This window comes from Micropterus salmoides, unplaced genomic scaffold, assembly GCF_014851395.1.
Source record: "Micropterus salmoides isolate LMB-PRFRI ecotype aquatic unplaced genomic scaffold, ASM1485139v1 Ms_hic_scaffold_12, whole genome shotgun sequence".
NCBI classification, from domain to species: Eukaryota; Metazoa; Chordata; class Actinopteri; order Centrarchiformes; family Centrarchidae; genus Micropterus; species Micropterus salmoides.
The window spans coordinates 21189537-21210113 of NW_024040263.1; the positions used below are offsets into that span (position 1 = coordinate 21189537).

Consider the following 20577-nt stretch of genomic DNA (forward strand, 5'->3'; position numbering starts at 1 on the left):
AAGATTCAAGTTACTATCACTTTACACCAAAAAATCTCATTAAGAATCTGGAAACATTATTGCAAAAAAGAATGAAAACAAAATGATGATCAAAATTGTTGCTAGTTAATTATCTGATCTTGCACTCAATTACTTTGTCTATTTAGCTTTATGCAAGATGTGCCTTATTTTGTGTCTGTTAAATGTAGAAATGACAGAAGATGTTGTGAGAAGATGATACTAATAAATTAAACTTGAATTGTAATATTGGAGTTGTATTCATATTTTTCAGGGCAAAAATTGGCATTTTATTTATTATTTATTATTTATTGGCATTACTAGTAGTAATTTTGTTGAGTGAGTTTAATATTTGAGTCTAGCACAATACATTTTTTGAGTAGATTTCCCTCAGAGTATAAGTTGTGCAGACCAAACACTGAGCCAACATTCACCACCATGGAGATCAAAAATACATACAAGAGCAGAAGGGAAGAGAAATATAAGTGGAAAAGTTAGGGATCATTAATGTCAAGTTCAATATAGTTATCCAATATAGTGATCCTAGGGGTTAGGTAATGATTGCATCCATCATGTGAAGTTAAAGTAGCTACTCCCACTTCCTACAAGTATAAATCCAGGATTTATGAGACATGCATTTAAAATACATAATTGAAACCCAGACTTGTTGAGATCAGAACAGAAAACTGATCCATGCCCAAGGTCAAGGTCAGAACCATGTAGGTTTCCATACATTTTTAGCATAAATTGCTTAGTTTTAGTGTTTGTTTAGCCTAGGCTAAATCGTTTACCGATTTATGTTATGTTCTAGCTAACTATTTGAAGTAGCAGCCCTCACAGTTAACTTTAGTTTTAGTGACAGACCCATTAATGGGTCGCTGATTAATCCGGTCGATATCTGGCATTTTGAGATAATCAGCATCGGCTGATACCTGCACTCATATGTCACCTTAAATGACAGCAGATTCAATCTAAAACCATTACAGGCCACTGTTAAATATATATTGTTAAAGTGTAGAGAAAACTGCAGATGAATGACATCACTTCTGACAAACTGTACCACACTCTCCCTTAAACACGAGTCACGTTCTGAAATCTACATCATAACCCAATGTATTTTCTATTTCATTAATTTATAAAAATTCCATCTAAAACAACACGTTACTGGCTAAGATAACCATGTATATTAGACACTATTCTGCATGGAATAATGGAATTACACATGACTTTTCTTTGATTTGATATCAGCATTATAGAACAGCTATCGGCCACGCTGCTCTCTAAATTGCCCATCCCTGTATTTATCCAATTGATCATAGCTGTCATTTTACACTGGGGATGCTGGGGACATGTCCCCACCACTTTTTGAAAGCATTTGCTAAAAGTTTTCTGAAAATTAGCTTACAACAAGCAATGTTAAATAGCAAAAAAAGGTTTAGGTTTACTTGCACAATACAAACAAAACGTGAAATACAATGTAAATATAGAAGAAACAGATCTGCGTTGTCCAAAAAAATAAGCTGCTAATTACTGCATTATTTTTGATAATATTTTTACATTCTGAATTGTCACCGGCCACATGAATTTTCTTTCACTTCAATAAATAAAGACATTTCCACCATAAATTGGTGCATGTCTCTAGAATGAAAATACTGTGCATTCTCACATCTCAAGTGTTTTGTCACATCCTTAATATGAGTCCTTAAATGTCCCCACCACTTTTTAACAAAAAGTGATGCCCTTGCCAATGATCCTATCATACAGGTAGAGCAGAGTTTTTACTTCCTGGCAGAAAGGTTGTGGGGATAGTGCACTTCACATTTTCTGAAGATCTACTCTCAGATTGGTGGATAAAAAGAAAAAAGATGAATCTAAAGCTGGAATTCAACATTTTTACATCGTAAAGTGGCAGATGCAGCAGACTTGTCTTTGGTCCTTCAAACTCCGAAGCAGGAGGTGGCGGTAATGACCCCATAACTTTGAAATAAAAACGAAGAGGCAGCAGCAACCGGAAGCATGCAGCTGTCAGTTATGAAACAGACCAACGCTGCAGTTCGTATGGAACAAAACACGACTGGTCTGCAAGTCATTTCATTCATTCCTATGAGGTGATCACTGTTTGAGAGCAGAATGGATGCTGCCGGTCCCAGCTCAGAACAAAGTCCCAAACCCGAGCTTTCTGCAGCGATGCGAGCTAAAATCGAGCGGAACCGGCAGCGGGCGTTGATGTTGCGGCAAGCCAGACTAGCGAGCCGCCCTTTGTCCGCTGTGGATGGCGCAACCTCGGCCAAAATCTCCAAGACCATCGACTCCGGTGCCGGCTTCTTCATCGAGGAGGAGGAAGGCGGAGAGGAAGAGCTGAGGACCAAGAAGGTTGTGCATCAGCCAGGTCGGTGTGTGTGTTTCGTGAGTGGAGTGTGTGCATGCATGCATGCTTATTTCCATGTGTATTCAGTGGCTGTGTGTTTGGTTTCCAGCTCCAGTGATTGAGCCGGACTACCTGATGTGCGATGATTGTCAAAAACCGTTCATGGACTCGTACCTCAGCAACAGCTTTGACCTTTGTGTCTGTGACAAGTGCAGGTACACTCACATATTCTTGTACTTCTATCTTTGTAACGTTAAGGACCATCATTGACATAAATCATGCATTCCCTGGAGCCTTACCCTAACCTTAACCATCACAACTACAATGCTGTCCTTTGAAGTTTTGAGGACCGGCCAAGATGTCCTCTCTCTGTTGTCTTGTTCCCATCCTCACTATGCAGGAAGTACAAGTGCACACACAAAGCTGCAGGGGTTTGTTGCTTAAAACCTTTCTAAGCATGAATATGTTGAAATTAGTTTTGAATTTTTCAGATCTTACGTAATGCAGTTTTTTGTTTTCTTTGTTCTCAAACTCGACCCCATGCAGTGTTAAAAATTATAGCTCATATGAGTTTTCTGTTTTTACTTATGTCGTAATTTTGACAGTCAGTCAAATCTCCTTCCCTGTCAGAGACAACGAAGAGAAGCATAAGCTAATTTCCAGAACTGAGGCCAAGCAGCACTACCTGCTGAAGGACTGCGACCTGGACAAGAGAGAACCTCCGCTCAGGTTTATACTGAAGAAAAACCCTCATAACCCACGCTGGGGAGACATGAAGCTCTACCTCAAACTACAGGTATCGACTGGAAGGCTACGAACAAGTACGAGAGTGTGGGTGGCTGCATTGTAATAGGCAAACACTGCAGAATAAATTTTCCCATGTTGACTAGTACTCGTGTTTAGCAGGATTAGCTAATGCTACTTTAATATTCAAGAAATATCCTGTGACTGAAGAATCCATAGTTTTCAACTGCTCTAAATAAGTGAAGGTTAAGCTAAAGCCTAAAAAGCGTAGCTGTTATGCGTATTTATGTGTTTTGTCAAATAACATTTCACTTTGAACTAATATATAAATGATGACAGGTTATCAATCCGTGAACAAACCAAACCAAAGTAGTGATGAAATATCAAATAATCAATTAGTAAAATTGACAACAATTTTGAAAAACAACTCCTTTAGTAAAAAATACAGTTGTTGGTTCCAGCTTCTCTGTGAGGATTTGGTGCTTTTCTCTGTCTTGTAGCATTGTAAATTGAATAACTATGGGCTTTTAACTGATGATCTGACTAAACAAGACATTTTAAGATGTAACCTTGGGCTCTCAGACTAAATTATAGTATTTATATATGTATAATATTTACTTAATTAAAATATAGTTGAATCAATAAGCCACAGACATTTTAGTCAAAGGTGAAATAACGTATCTTAACTATGTATGGTTGTGTTGGGGTACACAGGTGGAGAATAGGTGTATGGAGGTGTGGGGTTCAGAGGAGGCTCTGGAGGAGGCCAGAGAAGCGAGGGAGGAGAACAAAGAGGTGCAGAAACAAAAACGCTTCAACAAGAAGGTCAAAGGTTTGTTTCCGGTTTTAGCCAAAGTAGTCACTCAGTAGGCATTGTGTAAATATCAATGTTTGGATGTAGAATGAGCGTCCATTCTGTAAAGCTCAACGTTTCATATATCTGGCTTTGTGCGTCAGAGCTGCGCAGGGCGGTGAGGAGTAGCATGTGGACCAAAGACATCAGCGGTCACCAACATCAGTATGGACCAGAGGAGGTGGTGGATCCAGAGGAGGACCTCTATAGGAAAACCTGCACCACCTGCGGGCATGAACTCACCTACGAGAAGATGTAGATACACACTAAGACTGACTTTTTAACCTACAAGAGGATGTTTGGTGCTTCTGCAGGGAACCATGCCTCTCCCTCCAGTCGTACTTTATTTTTCTACTGGTATTTGTTTGTATAGCTCATTAATACACTCCATCCTGATCACATGCAAGAGGCCAACATCACTGTCCTGTGTGTCACACACAGGCTTTTGTATGTCAGTAGAAATTTCTATTTTAAACAGCCATTACTGACCTGAGCAATACTATTTATTTTTAGCAATAACTCCTCGCCTGTCCAGTCGACTGCCTATTGCTACACTTCCTGTTTCATATATAGCATGTAGAGATTCCCTCTTGCAGTGGGCAAATTAAGGCAGGCATAAAACTGAAACTTGGCAATACTGTCCTCTGTAAAATATCTAGTTGTGGAGCCTACTTTATAGCTGAATCCAAATGTTCACTTCACATGACCACTGTGGCTATAATCAACTCGACAGCATTATGGGGAACTACTCCATGCTGGGTTTTCTCTCACTATTCACTCTGGTTTGGAAATTGATGTCCGTCATTGTCCTGATATTCACTTGGTGTTAATAAAAGGACTGGTGCTGTGAGTTTGCTCAGGAGATATTTATTGTTTTATTAAGAGGCTGAGAAACAATGTGTATAACATCTCAAGCTCTGATTAGGCTTTATGTAACTGCAATTCACCTTAGTTAGAATGTGTTCTGGTTGCCATTGTTCAGCACTTATGTGAACAGGATGGGCATGTGTAGTGTGGTATGTCAGCCACCCCTAGTGCATCCTTTTTAAAGTAACTTATTGTAAGTGTATACACATTAAGATCTTTGCCAGGTTTGCATTTTTTAGTTTATAAGCTGCAAATTTCTTAAATCACTTCAGATATTTTAATGTGAAGCCATGTCTCTGCTTATTTAAGTGTTAAAGAAGCCTAAGCTACTTTGTTAAAAACAAGTTGTTTCAACAAGAGCAAATAAGACAAGACATATGCGAGATCTTGACTTTTAAGCCAACATGGATGAGAATTACTGGCTAACTCCATCTGCCGAGGAGGATCATGTGATACAATCTCCAGAACAGCTACATGTTTACACAATTACATTCTGCAAGGTCAAAAATTTAAATTCAAGTCACTTTAAAAAAAAAAAAAAAAACAGTCATTTAATAAATACAAGACAGCAAAATGTAACATGTCAGCTGGTGAAGGCTGCTGATCTGATATTACATCAGTATAGTTACTGATGTAATAAGTTAAAACTGTACACTCTAAGAAAGGCCCACAGCCTGGCAGTTGAGACTGCTGTAAACCCCAGCAGGCTCAAGCTTGTAGACAACCTCACAGTGTAAATCATTCTCTGACATGTCCACAGAGATAATACTGAACATCTCATACGGAGGAATCAGTACTTCATCCTCTTCTGCGTCAAACTGAGTAGGATTTGAGGTAGGCACCGAAACGTGTGTATCTCAAAGCAGGTCCTCCGTCCAAAATGACGCAGGTCCTCTGTTAGGGAGCTGGAGGCAAATGAGCCAAAGTGCATGGTTTGTCCAGATTCCCCACTGAAGAGCAGTTTGCTTATCCGGTAGGTGGTGTAGCGGTTTCTTTGGTTGACTTTTAAGAGCCTGATTGCGTCTGACAGTAGGAAGTGCAGGGCATGGAATTCAAACGAGGTCTTGTAGGAAGCCCTCCCCTTGCGGACTGCTCGGTTTAATTTGTCATATGCATTCGCTGTGTAGGCACAGAGCCCTGAAGTGGTTCCAGGACAGTGAGTCATAGATGTCCTTTGTCTTTGTGGCTTTGAGGGCACAACGTTTTGTGTATGTTGAGTGCAGCCCTTCTCTGGTGCTTCTTGGGAGGTAGTGACGTTTTACTTTGATTAGCATCTTGTGGGAGCAGCTGTAATATATGTCGACGGAGTCCAGAGACAAGCTCAGTGGGATTTGGATGAGTCTAGACCGATCTGACAAGACCTGCACCAAGGCACCAGACACCCCCAGTGAGGCATTTGTGATTTTCTGCACAGCAGCCTGGATGGAGATCATCTGAATGTTTACAGGATCTTCAGATACCAAAAATGGGTTCACTGTAGCCTCCTGTGGAGAAGACGTCTCAGCATCCACCTTTTGGACATCAGAACTTTTCAAAAGGGCCTTTGTGCTATCCTGTTTGGGCAACTGCAGAAAAAAAAATAAAAAAATAAGACTTTACTGAGAGATGGGTCAAGTTACATTGGTTAAAATAAAACTGAAGCATCCAGCATTTCCTACAATATGTTTTTTTCCTGGCAGTATGAAGACAGCTTTAAGAGGGACACTCCAGCAATTTAGTATTGAGCTTCAACAAAATGTAAGAGACTTACAAGAGACAGTTTTGTTTTGAAATGACACTAGAAGAGACCTAGATATCCTGACTCTGTCCCTAGTGGGCTCAAGCTTAAAAAAAAAACACATACATTTCCCATAATGTAATGTGATGTCTTTCAAACTCCATGCCCCCAGTTTGCTGTTGTGACATCGCCAAGCCTACTTTTCAGAATTGGGAGAACTCTACTGAAGACATTGCACAACTAATTTTGCAGGAGTGGTAGCCTACTCATGACAACTGGGTATTTGGAGGAGTGCCCCTTTAAAACTAAATCTAGACCTCCATGTTCCAAAATAAGATTTACAAGAATGTAGTTGAAGAGTTAACTGGAACCACCAAATTATGAAAATTTCACAGACTATTTGCTACCTGGTCAAGTTTTATCGAGGGGCCTAATTAGTCCTGGCTATAACCCAGATTGAGACCAGTTTTTACACATTTACAAAGCTGCACTTGCAAGCCATAGATCCTCAGCATCTCATGCATTTGGTATAAAACATCACTGAATAGGATTTTGAGGGTAATTAAGTTCAGGTATTTCAAGACTTGCTTTTGAAACTGTTGAACCAGCAAGGCATCACCATGACATCATTTCAAACACTGATATTCAAGATGCAAGACTGTTAATCTTTGGATATTATTGCATTTGTATGAGTTGTCACTATGTATTTATCTTACCATCTTTGCATTCAGGAGGTCCTATCCTTACAAAACAGGCAGCAGAGGACAAAGACTATCCTTGAACATGATTGAAGATGCCTAAGATGAAAAAAATTGCCTATTACAGTATACACATTAAATGGATTGATCAATTCACTGTAATCTTACCAGGTGCTGTAGTTCAGAGCCGGTGATATTTGTTCTGTATGGTGCCTGTCACCTCTTATATCAGATGGTATGGTGTGTACAGGGTGTAACAAACACCATCCCATCAATAACCTCCACTCATGTGGTTAGAAGAGTTTCCCAGATTTGCTTTTAGGTAGCCAGCAAGGCGTTTTCCTGTCCATTTCATCAACTCAAAGGAAGAAGTTCTAGGGTCGTGTAGATTGAATTTATTTTGAGTGGCCATAAGCAAGCATCTATTAAACCAAAATGTCATCTTTTTACTTCCAAGTGGAAAATTGAGGTTTACATTTTAGTGAAGGAAATGAAACACTAGATTTCATTGAAAGTCACCACTGTGAAATACACTGCTAACCAAGAGAGTCCCTTCTGTTTTTTGGGAAGTCCCTTTAACCATTTGCTCAACTCTGTCTTCATAAGTTAACTCAGGAAATCTAGATCGAGTTCAAGCCACTCCGTTTAATTCACTGTTAATTTGGAGTTCAGACAACTAGTTTGACAAACTTGAAATTTGTTTGCTAGCCATAGACAGCCTTTGAGATTGACCTAAATTGTTATCATTTTCCTCTGAGCTTTACTGATGGGACAGGCAACAGGGGAGTGAGGGGTTTGACACCCAAAGGTAGTGAGCTGAAAACCACGACGTTTACGACTGGCCATGTCCTGTAACCTTTCCCCTACAAGCTGCTCCTGACCAAGTTTAAAATTTTCCATTTTGAGCCAGTGTTGTTCATGTGACTGATTTACACATCAAATATAGCATATCTAGCTATAGCAAGTGCACTTTGGCTTTTATTTAGAATTCACCACATTACAAACAATTATAAAGTTTGGGTTTAAAATTCAAAGGTTCTCTGAACATCAGAGTTCTTAAACACAAATGCATCCTCTGTAGTTTCGACCTTCACTGCTTCGATGTCACCCTAGGACGACAGAAAACAAAAAAAACTTAGTCAAATTTCTAAACTGCAGTTGGAACACTTCTACCATGAGTGCAACAAGGGCTCCCTCACTTTCACATAAGTGTTAGAATTTTCAGTGAATTTAAAAAAAATTGTTTAACCAAATGCTGTAAAGCTGCATGAACCCTTAAATATAATCTGCTCATGCATCAAGTTGTCAAACCTGCACTCTAAATGTAGGTTGTTTGCCATGCATTTAGCTACTTACATCCCCAAAGTACTTCTCTATGAGGTTATGGGCAGCCTGGTACACCATATCGTTGTCATGGTTTTGCAGCATCTCTATGCGGTCCAGTCCTCCCAGCTCTTCAACCAACAGGCTAAGTTTCTCTGTCTCACCAAGCTTCTCTGCAGCCTGACAAGTTATTTACAGGAAGTGAATTGAACAGTCCAAGTTCTGGGTCAAACTGTAGCAAGTTTTAGACCAATTAGAAGTAGTTAATTCCCCTACCATGAAGATGTTGTTGATGGCATCCAGTATGACCAGAATGACTTTGGTGTCCTTGACCTGTAGCAGGTTGATTATTGCCTCCAGGGCTCCACTCTGCACCAAGTGGACCACCTGCTCCACAGTGCCCCCACTGGTGAAGTTTGTCACTGCCCAAACTGCCTCCCTTTGAGTCTTGAAGTCTCCCTTAGAAAAATGGAGAATTGTTCAGCTGCTCCTCACTCAAAGAGTCACTGTTGAGTGAAAGCCATGCATCTCCAAAATTTGAGATTCAATTAATTGAGAGATTAAGTGGTATGTGTTAAGATTCACTCATTGGATTTTAAAAATGATCTCAAGTTGGCCATTCATTTTTGCCACTGAGGTTGACATTTGAGATGCAGTTTTTAACAGCGGCTTTGTAAATTGTCTGGACTGTGTAGGCCAGCAGACTAATGAGGCGTTAACAAGTATTACAAACAAGTAATCTGAATTTCTTGTATACAAGTGTTCAGTAGCTGGATTAAAATGTCAGACTGCCTTTGAAATTGTTTTAAAGTAGTCAGTGGTTACTATGGTCCACAAAATTAAGAGGGGATTGGTATACACAATTTCATTTTCAACTTGTCTTTCCACAGCAGACTTTGGCTTGTCATATTAAGGGCACAGGTGTTACACCGACAGCAGTTTTCCTGTCCAATCTGGTTCACTTTCCAAGAACTATAATTGACAGCATAAACATTTTTGTAACTTCTTAAACTTAAAAAAAAAAAAAAAAACCAACACACAACATCAGCTTCCAATTAGCACCAGCATTGACCATTCAATTATATTTTCTCACTGTTTCTTTACTTTGTGCTTGTAAAATGTCCGTCCATGTCTAGTGTAATAGAAGCAGACATCCTTTCTCTGCCAAATATGTTGGCAGCCATTAATATACGACTAGTCTGCCAAAATGCAAAGTTGGGGGTACAATGGCAACTGCATTTGCCTTGCAGGTATTGCAGATTGCGAGCATTGAGTCTTCACTTGTTGTGAAGAACTTACACTGCTGACCACATTTTAGTGTGGCCTTCACCATAGCCCGTCGCTGTCCATGCAGTTGTGCACATGATATGATAATTTGTGCATCGCAGCATGTGCGCAAATTTGATCGGCAGGATACTTCATTCCATGTAGCCGCTTCAGCCATTAATTTGTGCTGGGTTTATTCATCCAACAGGGTTGAACAAGACGTGAGCTGTGGTCCCTTCATGCTACACAAACAACTTAGACAATGTTGGCTACACAAGCCAAGTAGCTACTGTTCATTACCTACTTACATTTCTGAGCTGTTCCACCAGAGGGGGGAGCAGGCCGCTGGTTATGAGCTGTTGAATTTGCTTACAGGGCCCTGCAGCAATGTTAGACAACGCCCATGCTGCCTCTTTTTGCACACTGGCCTTTGAGTGCCTCATCAGCTGAGGTAGGGTGTTCAGAACTCCAGCATCAATCACCGCCTGGGTCTGCAGGTCTGAGCCACTCACTATGTTCCCAATGGAGCGGAGAGCTGGGGTCTTGAGTTCAGGAAGGTCAGACAGGTAACTGATTATCTCAATAGCACAGTTGGTGACAGGACAGTGAATTAGATTGACCAATGTTTTACTAAGATATAGCTTGAGGTGTCATTTCTAGAACTACTGCTACTAAGTGACTGATATTTAGACATACTGGCTTAATACATACATAAAAAGTAATGCTATATACACACACACACACACACGATATCAATTTGGTGTGTTTGAGGAGTGTTGACTGATCCAAGAACACACTACCATGACACTGAGCTCCTTGTGGTCCATGAGCTCCACCAGCCGAGGGACGATACCAGTTTTCACCACCACATCAATACGGTCATTGTCACCGTCTGACAGGTAGGAGATTGCCCAGCATGCGTCAGACAAGATGTCCTTGTCGCTGTGATGGAGCAACTGGATCAGAGGGGGAAGCACCTGAAGGAGTGACAGTTACAGCACATTACACTTATGGCACCTTCTCCTAACTGAGAATGAATCTTCTGTGGTACTGTGTGTCAAACAGGTATCACTGTAAGGCTGTTTATTACTGAGCTGTGATTTCACTTACCTGCTGGACTGCAGACAAGGGTGGAAACGGGTTCTTATTGCGACACAAGTTGGACAATGTCCATGTCAGGTTGCGCAGGTAGCCAACCTGGAGTGATAAAGCATTTTGACCAACAGGTTAGAACTTTTAGGTATCCGTCTCACTGCTAAGGAAGAGTTAAAGAATGCTACATAAAGTCCAATTAGGTCTTTATGGAATCTGTGTGGAGAAAAAAAAAAAAAGTTGTGGAAAGCCTTTGTGGCTCCAGGTGGAGCCTAGTGAAGTCTGATAAAGTCTTAAAATTAAAAGTGGGGGTGAAGTGGTAGACTCATGCCGCATTTGTTATGGGATGGAAGGTTGGTTACGGGAAAGATTCCCATGTTAATGTCTGCATGTTCACATCCTCAAGACTGTTGTATGCTCAGTGTTGGTACTGTGGATACAACACGCCATCTCCATTACATATGATTTGGTCAAGTGGTCTTTGTAGAAACCAGCGTCTCAGTGTAGTTCATGTTTAATTAAACTTCAGTCTTTTGCGCTTCAGCAATTTGTCCCTGAACCTTTCTGATTGGGGGGGGGGGTGGAGTGAATTACAGACCTTGGGTGCATACGAGCTGAATTTTGACTTACTGGTGTATCTGGGGAGATGCGGGCCAGTAAGGCTGGGATGATGTTGCACTCAATCAAGACGTCTCGATAAGCTGCACCATCACCTGCCAGGAAGTTACATTTTGTGGTGTTTGTACAGCAAGCCACAGTGAAATAGTTGTAGATTTTATTGAATCAATAGAGCCCTTTATGTATACTGTATAATACAACATCCTCTGATATCAGTTAATGAACAAAGTCAGACATTTCACCTGCAATGTTTCCAAGAGCCCAGACAGCCTGTTCACTGATGTGCAACATTGGTGAAGCCAGCAAAGAGATGAAAGCTGGCACCGCCCCATGTTCCACCACCTGGGACAAACACTGAACTTGAACTTCCAATCCACCAGGAACACATGAAAGCCCTCAAAACTGATGTCAAAGTCCATTTTTTTTTGGAAGAGATCAAGATGTTTGACATCTTATCAAGGACCATGACAGTTAAACGGCATTGGTCACATTACCATGCTTTTGCTTCACAGTTCAATACTGTGTTCACACCTGTTGAGTATGCCAAGATGTTCCAGAGGCGATGTTTGTAAGCGCCCATGCAGCTTCAAACTGCAGAGTCGGCTCATCATCCATAGACAGGAAGGACACAAAGCGGGACAGCAGACCTGCATCTATGATCTCCTTCAGGGGAGGGTTACGCTCCTGAGAAAGCAGCTTCCTGAGGGAGGGGTGAAGAAATTCACCACAATAAAGAACATTTTATTCTAGTTATTCCTTAGTTTCAACATATGGGACATTTAATGGATATCCAGTGAGCCCTATACATTCTTGTGTAATCGTGTCAGAAAATCCATCCCCAGAAGCTCCAGCTGCCCCCTCAATTTGTTGCTTCCTTGAAGAAGTGAAGATTGAAACAAAACTGTATTTTTCCCCGTACATGCCTTACTTGCTATTCATCTAATGACTTTGGGACTAAACGGAGCCACAGTAATTACAATCTCCATTATCTTATGGAACACACTGGCTTATGCATTAACCCTTTAAAAGTCCTCACCAAGAAAAAAAAAGTGATGGAAATATTCTTTACGTTTCATTAGGGCAATAACAATAATCCAAAAAAAAAATTTAACAGACCCAATAGTTTGATATACTGCTCTACCAAACTGTTGAGATGGCTCTTCATGGTAAGACTTAAATATGCATTTTAATAACTTTAGAAATCATAAAATGACAGTTAACAGCAGAGAAGGCAACTTCAGCACTTCATCTCAATTGTGAAGATAGGATTTATAGTAGAGTTCATACAAAACAGCACTACAGTAATTTCATTGATTATTGAACATTTTGAATATCATAGTATTTCTGTTCTTTGAGTATTTCAGAAGAACACATTTGTATGTACTCTCAACCTTTTAGACAGACTTCGATACTGAGACAACTTATCAATGTCTAGATCACTGCAATACACAGTATTTACTTGATTTAGTGTGGCTGTTCAATAATCAATTAAGTTACTGTGTAGTGCATACAGTTGGTATGAACTCTACTGTAAACCCCTAGATACGCAATAAGGGATGAAGTGCTGAAGTTACCTTCTCTGCTGTTGACTGTAAAACAGATTTCTGCAACTTAATATTTTATATGATGTTTTCTAAAGTTTGTTGGTATTAAAATGCATGAAGAGCCATCTTTCTGAAATTGGTCGGGACGGTCTTTGACTTGCTGATCAGTAAAAATTAATAATCTGGTGTAACGGATGGAATCTCTTTACGTCTTGAGATGTGACTGGCGGTGCCAGTAGTCATCCATGGCTGGGAAGTTGAAGACACCTATGACAGGTTGTACTGCCAGGAAATAGTCATTCTCTTCGGAGCTAGTTTTGATCGGATCTCCCAACTCCTTGCGCAGAGTACAGATTGTTATGTTCTGATATGTTGATGATCAGGAGGCTCTATTTGGTTGTTATCACTCAGATTAACCATGTACTCTTATAATGCTAGTAATGTGAATACCAACAGATGTCTATTTTGTCTAGATAGTTATTTGGTTTAAGACATTAAGTTTTTTTATTCCATAAAACTGTACATTTATTCTCTATTATAGCATGATTTCACCATTATAAAAGACATGAAATTAATTCAACATATAATGGAAACAAAAATATATATATTTTCAATTTCATAGCAAGCAGTCAATTTGTGTTACATTAGCTTAGACAACCTTTACCATGAAGTGCCAACTCTACCGTTTGGTAGAGCATGTTTAGAAAATTTGACCAATATTAGACTTGTTTTTTTTGCATCAAGTTACATAAGGCTGTTATATTAGTTCCAGAGGAATTACTTATGTCAAAGATATCCTAACCTTTGAAATTTCCACCAAAAAGACTCATGTCTGCAGTGATTTTGACGATTTTAACTTCCTGTAAGGAGGGTATCTGAAGAGGCCGATTGGTAGAGATGGCTTGAAATAAGTTCAGTACATTTTTCAGTGAAATACAGTGACTTAAAATGTAGTCTTCTAAATGGTTGAGAGGACGTTAAAGGGTTAACTTGATCAATCACGTCTGAACGCTCACCTGGCTGCCTGACAGCCGCGGGTTTGGGACTCCTTGCTGTCGCTCTTCACGTCTTTAATGATATCATTAATGGGTAAAAGGGCCACCTACATGAAAGACACGCAATTAGAGGTTGCACTTGAATCAAGTAGTTTAAGGTTTCTGTGAACTGACCATCTCGTTGGAGATGTAGTTAGGAGAGACTGCCTCCTCATCCGGGAGAGACGACAGCGTGATATTTCTTCTCTTCAGGAAATTCTCATTCTTTTGAGCTTTGCGCAGCTCCACGCACACCGAGATCCTTTTCTCTCGAAGTTTCTGCCAGAGGTCAAGATACAGTGTCGTTATATTATCGATAATGTATGACCTTGAAAATTCAACATCAACTTACTGCTGGATCTTTCCCCTTGTTTTTGAATTTGGAGATCCGCTCGTCAACAACATTCTTGGTGGGCATGGTGGAGTTTTACGCACGGTGGACACGTCCTCCCTGCTTGACTAACACTGACGAAGACATAATGAAACTTTCCACATGGATGTTTTAAGGGCGAGACCCGCTCAGGTGAATCTAATTAGCTGTGATTGATATAACTCCCGGTTGATTTATTCAGTGCAGCTGTGCGCGTTTCAGTCAAGTAAACAGATGTCTGTCCCGCCGCCGCCTAGAGGTTTGGTAAAGGTATTAAACCCCCTTCTTTGTAGTTTATGTAGAAAAGGAATCTAATACCTCGCGCAGGCTAAGCGGTTGACGACGGATGGATCTAATACCTTTGTGTATTAAATTCAATAAAAATAAAGAACCAATAACATCTAGCAACTCTCACCATTTGAATGTACTCTACTATCTGTAGTGTAGGCTAATATTTAGTTTTATGTTCGTTGTAACAATGTTGTTCAGATGTTTCTGTACCTAATGTGCCGTGTTTAAACTGGTTGAACCTGATCCCATGTTGTCATCATTACACAGAAAAGTCTGGTGACTTCACTTACAGACATGTTAGATAGTGAATAAATAACAACAACAATAATAATATCCAAATAGCCTTAGGAAAATATACAGAGTAAAGTGGAATCCTTAAATAAGAAACAATGAGGCATGATATTACTGAATAATTTTGTGATAACAAACTGTAAATGCTGTCTACACTAACCATTGCATTGCCTTACAATAGATGGCAGCATAACATAACTTTCATGTTGCCTATGTCTGAGTGTGTGAAATCTGATTTGTTGCTAAATCAAAGCAAATGTAAAGGTATCCTGTGATTTTACATTGTATCTGTATCTTTATATCTGCCAAAGGTAGCAAGGATTTTCTGTAAATGCAGGTTTGGGTTTATGTGTCCTGTTTTTTGGTGCAGAAAAAAGGGAAAAGATTGAAATAAATACATCAAATAAGTGGAAGAGAAAAAAGAGGGGGAGAGAGAGAAAGTAAAGCAGAGAAAAAGTGTGACAGTGATGGAGCCACATCTTCCTCTGTAACAACCAGGAAGGGCTGAACAATAGAAGCTGAAGTGGAGGTTTCCCCCTCGCCAAGTTATAATCACTTCCTCTTGATAACACACACACACACACACACACACACACACACACACACACAAACACACGGGGTCATGTAACCGTGAGTGCTCAGACTCATGTATAAACACACTCTTTCTGCACCACCTCCCCGATTGTAGGTTATAACCTTTGTTAAGGTTGTTTCCTCTAATGCAGCACCTTAAACTGTCTTTCTTACACCTTTCCCTTTCCCTTTCTCTCTCTCTCTCTCTCTCTCTCTCTCTCTCTCTCTCTCTCTCTCTCTCTCTCTCTCTCTCTCTCTCTCTCTCTCTCTCTCTCTCTCTCTCTCTCTCTCTCTCTCTCTCACACACACACACACACACACACGCCCATATCAATGTGGATTATTATTAAAACTGATGTTTTCCTCCGTGTTTTGGCCTTCCAACCATTTTGAAACCTGATTTCCACACTCAAAAGGGAGTCTTCCAGAGGAAATAAACCTTGAAATCTCACTTGTTGTGTAAATGTTTTATAAGCACTGGTGTATTGCTGTCGACCTTCATAGACATGGCTGGGTACGTCTGTGCCACAATAACATCACCAAAATGTTTTATATTTATTAAATTAAATTAAAAATTGACTAAAAGAGGGGAAAGAGAGATCGACATAACCTTGATTTTTCCAGTGAAGAGTTTTGTTGACCTGCTCTTTATTTTTTCTATTTTTCCACCCTTTTACAGTTTTGCGCCTTGCTCATGGACAATTTAAGTAAGTTAGATTTTTGCAGCCAGTCCAGGATCATTTATATCAGCTTAAATCACCTCACAGTGTGAAAAAAATGGAAAGGAAATGGCTGTTTTCCATTGACAGTTTCTCTACTTCTGCTATGTTTTCTTATGCCTGCTTCACTATTAGTGATTTCCCTGTCAGGCGTGTGAAAGCAGAGAGGATAAACAGACATGGATGGTTTCATTTGTTCTCATGCTCTGTGGATACTTTTCTATTTTCATTAGGACAGAATGTCCTTAAGATGACGACTGGACTGCTGTGGTGAGAGAGAAAAAATTAACAAAATTCATCTTCAGAGAATACAGGTGTCACAACACCCCTGCACTGGAGGACTTCACTCTTATTTCTCTTAAGAGATACTTACTTAATATAAAATTCCTAAAAATAATATGTGGCATAATGACCTGTTGATGTGGGGTTTTCTGCCCTTTGTGTATGTGTAAACGGCTCTCGTTGCCCGCGAGATCATACTCCTGGCCTTTTGACCTGGAAGTGTTTATGGTTCCTCAGAGACGCCCCAAAGGGTGTGGAGTGTTTCGGTCCTGCCCTGTTGTCTTTGACTTGTTGTTAGTCTGAACAATGTGAGGTGAATGGAGGAAATTCCACTGTACAGGTTCAAGGTTTCCTAAACACACACGCACACACCCACATGCAAATCTACAACGATGTACGCAGAAATATTCACTTTATGTGCTATTCAAAGAAATGCAAATTAAAACAACAATAGGAAATAACTGATTTATACATTCATTTTATTTTTATCTTCTCTTATTTGTGTGTTGAACATAAACATGAAATACAGTAACATGTTCAACAATTCATTAATTATGGGTAATGAATATTGAATAATTTTTTTCAGCAGTAATTGCCACAAAAATAGCAAGAACATTTGATATCAGCATACAAAACACATGCTTGTGTTCCATGTTCTTGACTCCCAACACTGTGGAGTGGTCCCTTTTAGCAGTGTATACTTAACTACATTTAGTAAAAGTGCATTTTGAGCACAAATTGTCACAGAGGTACATCTGATTTTGTGTTTAGGATAGTTATTGCCAAATGTGCAAAAGCTACAACCTCACTAACAACCAGCTGGATGCTTGGTAACACTTTCTAACAAGTGTTATTGATGGTTAGTAAATAATTTCTCTTGCTTTGTCTTTTTGTTGCGGAGCATTAGGGCCACAGCCCATTTATCAGATATTTATTAACATTTACTGCACTACAGACATTTTTCCCATTACCATTTATAATAGCACATTACCATAAAGACATCCTAAAAGCACCACTGGCCTCAGATAGCAAACACTTCTGTCATAATAGTAAGTTACTGCACATACCATTTACACACTGTTGTTCTAAATCTAAAGCTCTTTTGTCTTTCATAGGCTTATGTGTACATTTCCATGCAGTGTTCTGGAGTGAAAGTAATCTGCTGAGAAGTGCTGAAAAGTACACTGTAAACACCAATGCAATGTTGAAACAGAAGATATTTATCTGGCAAAACATTACAGTTGTAACAATAGCACAGTGTTCTATCCAGGAGCATACAAGAAAAGGAAACCATAAACATATATAAACCAAAAGTACAAATTTTCCTTTTATTGCCAAAAATTAATACTTATTTTACAATACCGTACTGCTGAAATAACCATTAGATTGTTGCAACCTGTTCTAATTTCTGAAGGTTCAAATTATGGTCGCCATTGTAAAGCGACTCAAGTTGGGCTGGACTCTCAGTCCAGCTTCTCTCATTGTCAACCTATGGTGTGGTCCTGATCTCATCAGTGATGGCCCGCCTTCCTTCTCTTTTTGCTCTCGTCTTTTTCCAACTAGTCCTCTTCCAAGTCGTTGTCGTCCTCTTCCTCCTTGAACTTGTCCTTGTTGTCGTCTCCTGCCTCTCTCTACTTTTCCCCTTGCTCTCTGTCCATTGTTGGCATCCATTGTTCAAACCAGGTTATCTGACCTTTGACCCTTTATAGGCCTATACTAAAGCAGTGATTGATTAGTGATCAGTTAAGCAGTTAGTGTGAGGAGTGGGTGTGTGACCTGGTGAAGAAGTGTAGCATTTTCATTGGTTGTGTTTGGAAAGGAAAGCAAGTCACTTCCTGTTAGATTTTTGTGTCTTAAGTAGAGGATTGTGTAGTGTTTTGTCAAAAGGGTTTATGCAGTTGAAAACTGAGTGTAAGGCTAGAAATAGTTTATGGTTTTGGAGATCTGAGATGAGGTTTTGCTCTTTGAGTGAGAGGTTTCAAAAAGTGTGTGACATGTAAAGATTTTGTAAGCAGTTGTAAAATACTGTAATCCTTCCAAACTTTCAAACTCTTCCTCCATTCCTCCATCCCTCTGCTGCCTCTTCCTTCCTTCAGTCTTTCTTTCCTATCTCTTCATTCGTCTCGTTTGACTTCTCTTCCTCCCATCCTCCCCGTTTACCAGATCAATTGAGGTGTATATGGGAAATCATTAGTATAGATTGTTCTGCAGTGGTGCGTCAATACACACACACACACACACACACACACACACACAAACTTGTGCATAATATGCTCTCTCCGCATCTAATAGTGAAGGGATGTTTCAACCCTCTTTCTGTTTAAAGTGTAATAGTAAGGACAAGTCCTTGGCTGCCGTGTGTGTGTGTGTGTGTGTGTGTTGCTATGATGACGGTAAGACTCTGACACAGTCAAATACACATGCAAGAGGGATTGCAAAAATTGATGATAAACACTAATGCAGTGTGGCAAAGACAAAGGTGTGCTTTGTCTGTCCGTATAAGTCAACGTTTCTCAGATATCAAAGCCGGGGAGAGAAAAAGAACCACAACAGGATGTGGGTTAGAGTGACATAAAGAGAGGGAGAAATTTGAGTGTGTGTGTGTGTGTGTGTGTGTGTGTGTGTGTGTGCATGTGAAATGTATCAAAGATGGAGGGAATTTCCATTGAGAAAAGAAAAAAATTGATACTGATATCAGACATATTTCAAATTCTCAGACAGACATCCATGAATGCTTGTTTTCTAATGTGGCTCATCACTCCTACATGCTATCATGCCTCACGTATGGCTACTGTCAAAGCTTTTCTTTTCATTTCAAACATCTTTATCATTCTCTTTGCCCTTCTCTTTCTCCTTCTCCATCAGATTCGTGTTTAGCTTCACTCTATTAATTTTTCATACTGCCACTCCAATCTGCCTATCAATAACCAAGACAAGACACACCTCAGGTCCAATCCATCATACTCACAGCTGACCAGGCTGCACAATTATGTGTGTGTGTGTGTGTGTGTGTGTGTGTGTGTATTGATAGATCATTTGTTTCTGCTGACAAAGCCCTAGTCATTGGTTTGTATAAACAGGCTGAGGACTCCACAGCTGAGAGATCGAAATAAGCCGTTTATCATTTCCCATAGACACAGGCATTCACACAGTATGTGTGTACACGCTGATATCAGTACACACACACGCACACACACACACACACACACACACACACACACACACACAGGGATGTTTACTGTCACACAGCGTTGAAAAATCTATCCAGATTTTTTTTATCGCTTTGAAACTAAAAAGTTTACAGGAAGTGTAGATGCAGGGAGCAATGTTGAAGAAAATTATTATGATTAGACATATAATATTATAATATAGACAATATTAAGCGATGCTTTATGAAGCAAGGAAAGATAAAACTTGCCTTTTTTGATTTTTTGCTAAATACAGTTTTTTACAACTGCTTACACACAAGATCTTTACATGTCACATGATTTTTGAAACCTTTCACTGAAAGAGCAAAACTACACATTAGATCTCCAAAACCATGAGCTATTTCTCCGCCATTAACTCAGTTTTCAATTGCATAAAACACTTTTTTCAAAACACCACACACAATACCTAAGACACAAAAATCTAACAGGAAGTGACTTGCTTTTCTTTTCCAAACACAACTAATCAAAATGATACACTTCTTCACCAAGTCACACTATCACTCCTCACATATGCAAACACTAACTACTTAACTGATCACTAATCAATGACAGCTTTAGTATACAGTAGACTAGTAGAATAGGTCAAAGGTCAGATTACCTGGTTTGAACATTGTATGCCAACAATGGATAGAGAGTAAGGAGAGTAGGAGGGAGAGGCAGGGACTACAACGAGGACAAGTTCAAGGAGGAGGAGGAAGAGGAGGATGAGTTGGAAGAGGAC

The 20577-nt window shown here is 39.8% G+C and overlaps 2 protein-coding genes and 1 pseudogene across 2 annotated transcripts; 1 reads left to right on the top strand and 2 right to left on the bottom strand.

Moving 5' to 3' along the window:
- The first annotated feature begins 2127 nt into the window (after nt 1-2127).
- xpa (xeroderma pigmentosum, complementation group A) lies at nt 2128-5179 on the top strand. The gene is made up of 5 exons (XM_038713924.1): nt 2128-2386; nt 2475-2580; nt 2996-3161; nt 3824-3941; nt 4067-5179. The coding sequence occupies exons 1-5, from the start codon at nt 2128-2130 to the stop codon at nt 4219-4221; spliced, it is 804 nt and encodes a 267-aa protein (XP_038569852.1). The 3' UTR covers nt 4222-5179.
- Nucleotides 5180-5485: 306 nt separating this feature from the next.
- On the bottom strand, nt 5486-6172 carry LOC119899682 (annotated as a pseudogene).
- A 2022-nt stretch (nt 6173-8194) lies between these two features.
- Nucleotides 8195-14632, bottom strand: kpna7 (karyopherin alpha 7 (importin alpha 8)). Its single transcript, XM_038713923.1, has 12 exons — nt 14474-14632; nt 14257-14400; nt 14104-14189; nt 12075-12243; nt 11786-11885; nt 11556-11638; nt 10944-11030; nt 10634-10810; nt 10142-10375; nt 8844-9026; nt 8601-8747; nt 8195-8353 (listed from the first exon to the last, which is right to left on the bottom strand). Exons 1-12 carry the CDS (start codon nt 14537-14539, stop codon nt 8267-8269), a joined length of 1563 nt encoding a protein of 520 aa, XP_038569851.1. The 5' UTR covers nt 14540-14632; the 3' UTR covers nt 8195-8266.
- Nucleotides 14633-20577: the final 5945 nt, after the last annotated feature.

Coding starts and splice junctions, on each gene's coding strand:
- xpa (XM_038713924.1), top strand. CDS start 2,128: ATGGATGCTGCCGGTCCCAGCTCAGAACAAAGTCCCAAACCCGAGCTT. Junction 2,387..2,474: donor GAAGGTTGTGCATCAGCCAG/GTCGGTGTGTGT, acceptor TTTGGTTTCCAG/CTCCAGTGATTGAGCCGGAC. Junction 3,162..3,823: donor AGCTCTACCTCAAACTACAG/GTATCGACTGGA, acceptor TGGGGTACACAG/GTGGAGAATAGGTGTATGGA.
- kpna7 (XM_038713923.1), bottom strand. CDS start 14,539: ATGCCCACCAAGAATGTTGTTGACGAGCGGATCTCCAAATTCAAAAAC. Junction 12,244..14,103: donor CGCGGCTGTCAGGCAGCCAG/GTGAGCGTTCAG, acceptor CCCCTCCCTCAG/GAAGCTGCTTTCTCAGGAGC. Junction 8,354..8,600: donor TAGAGAAGTACTTTGGGGAT/GTAAGTAGCTAA, acceptor CTGTCGTCCTAG/GGTGACATCGAAGCAGTGAA.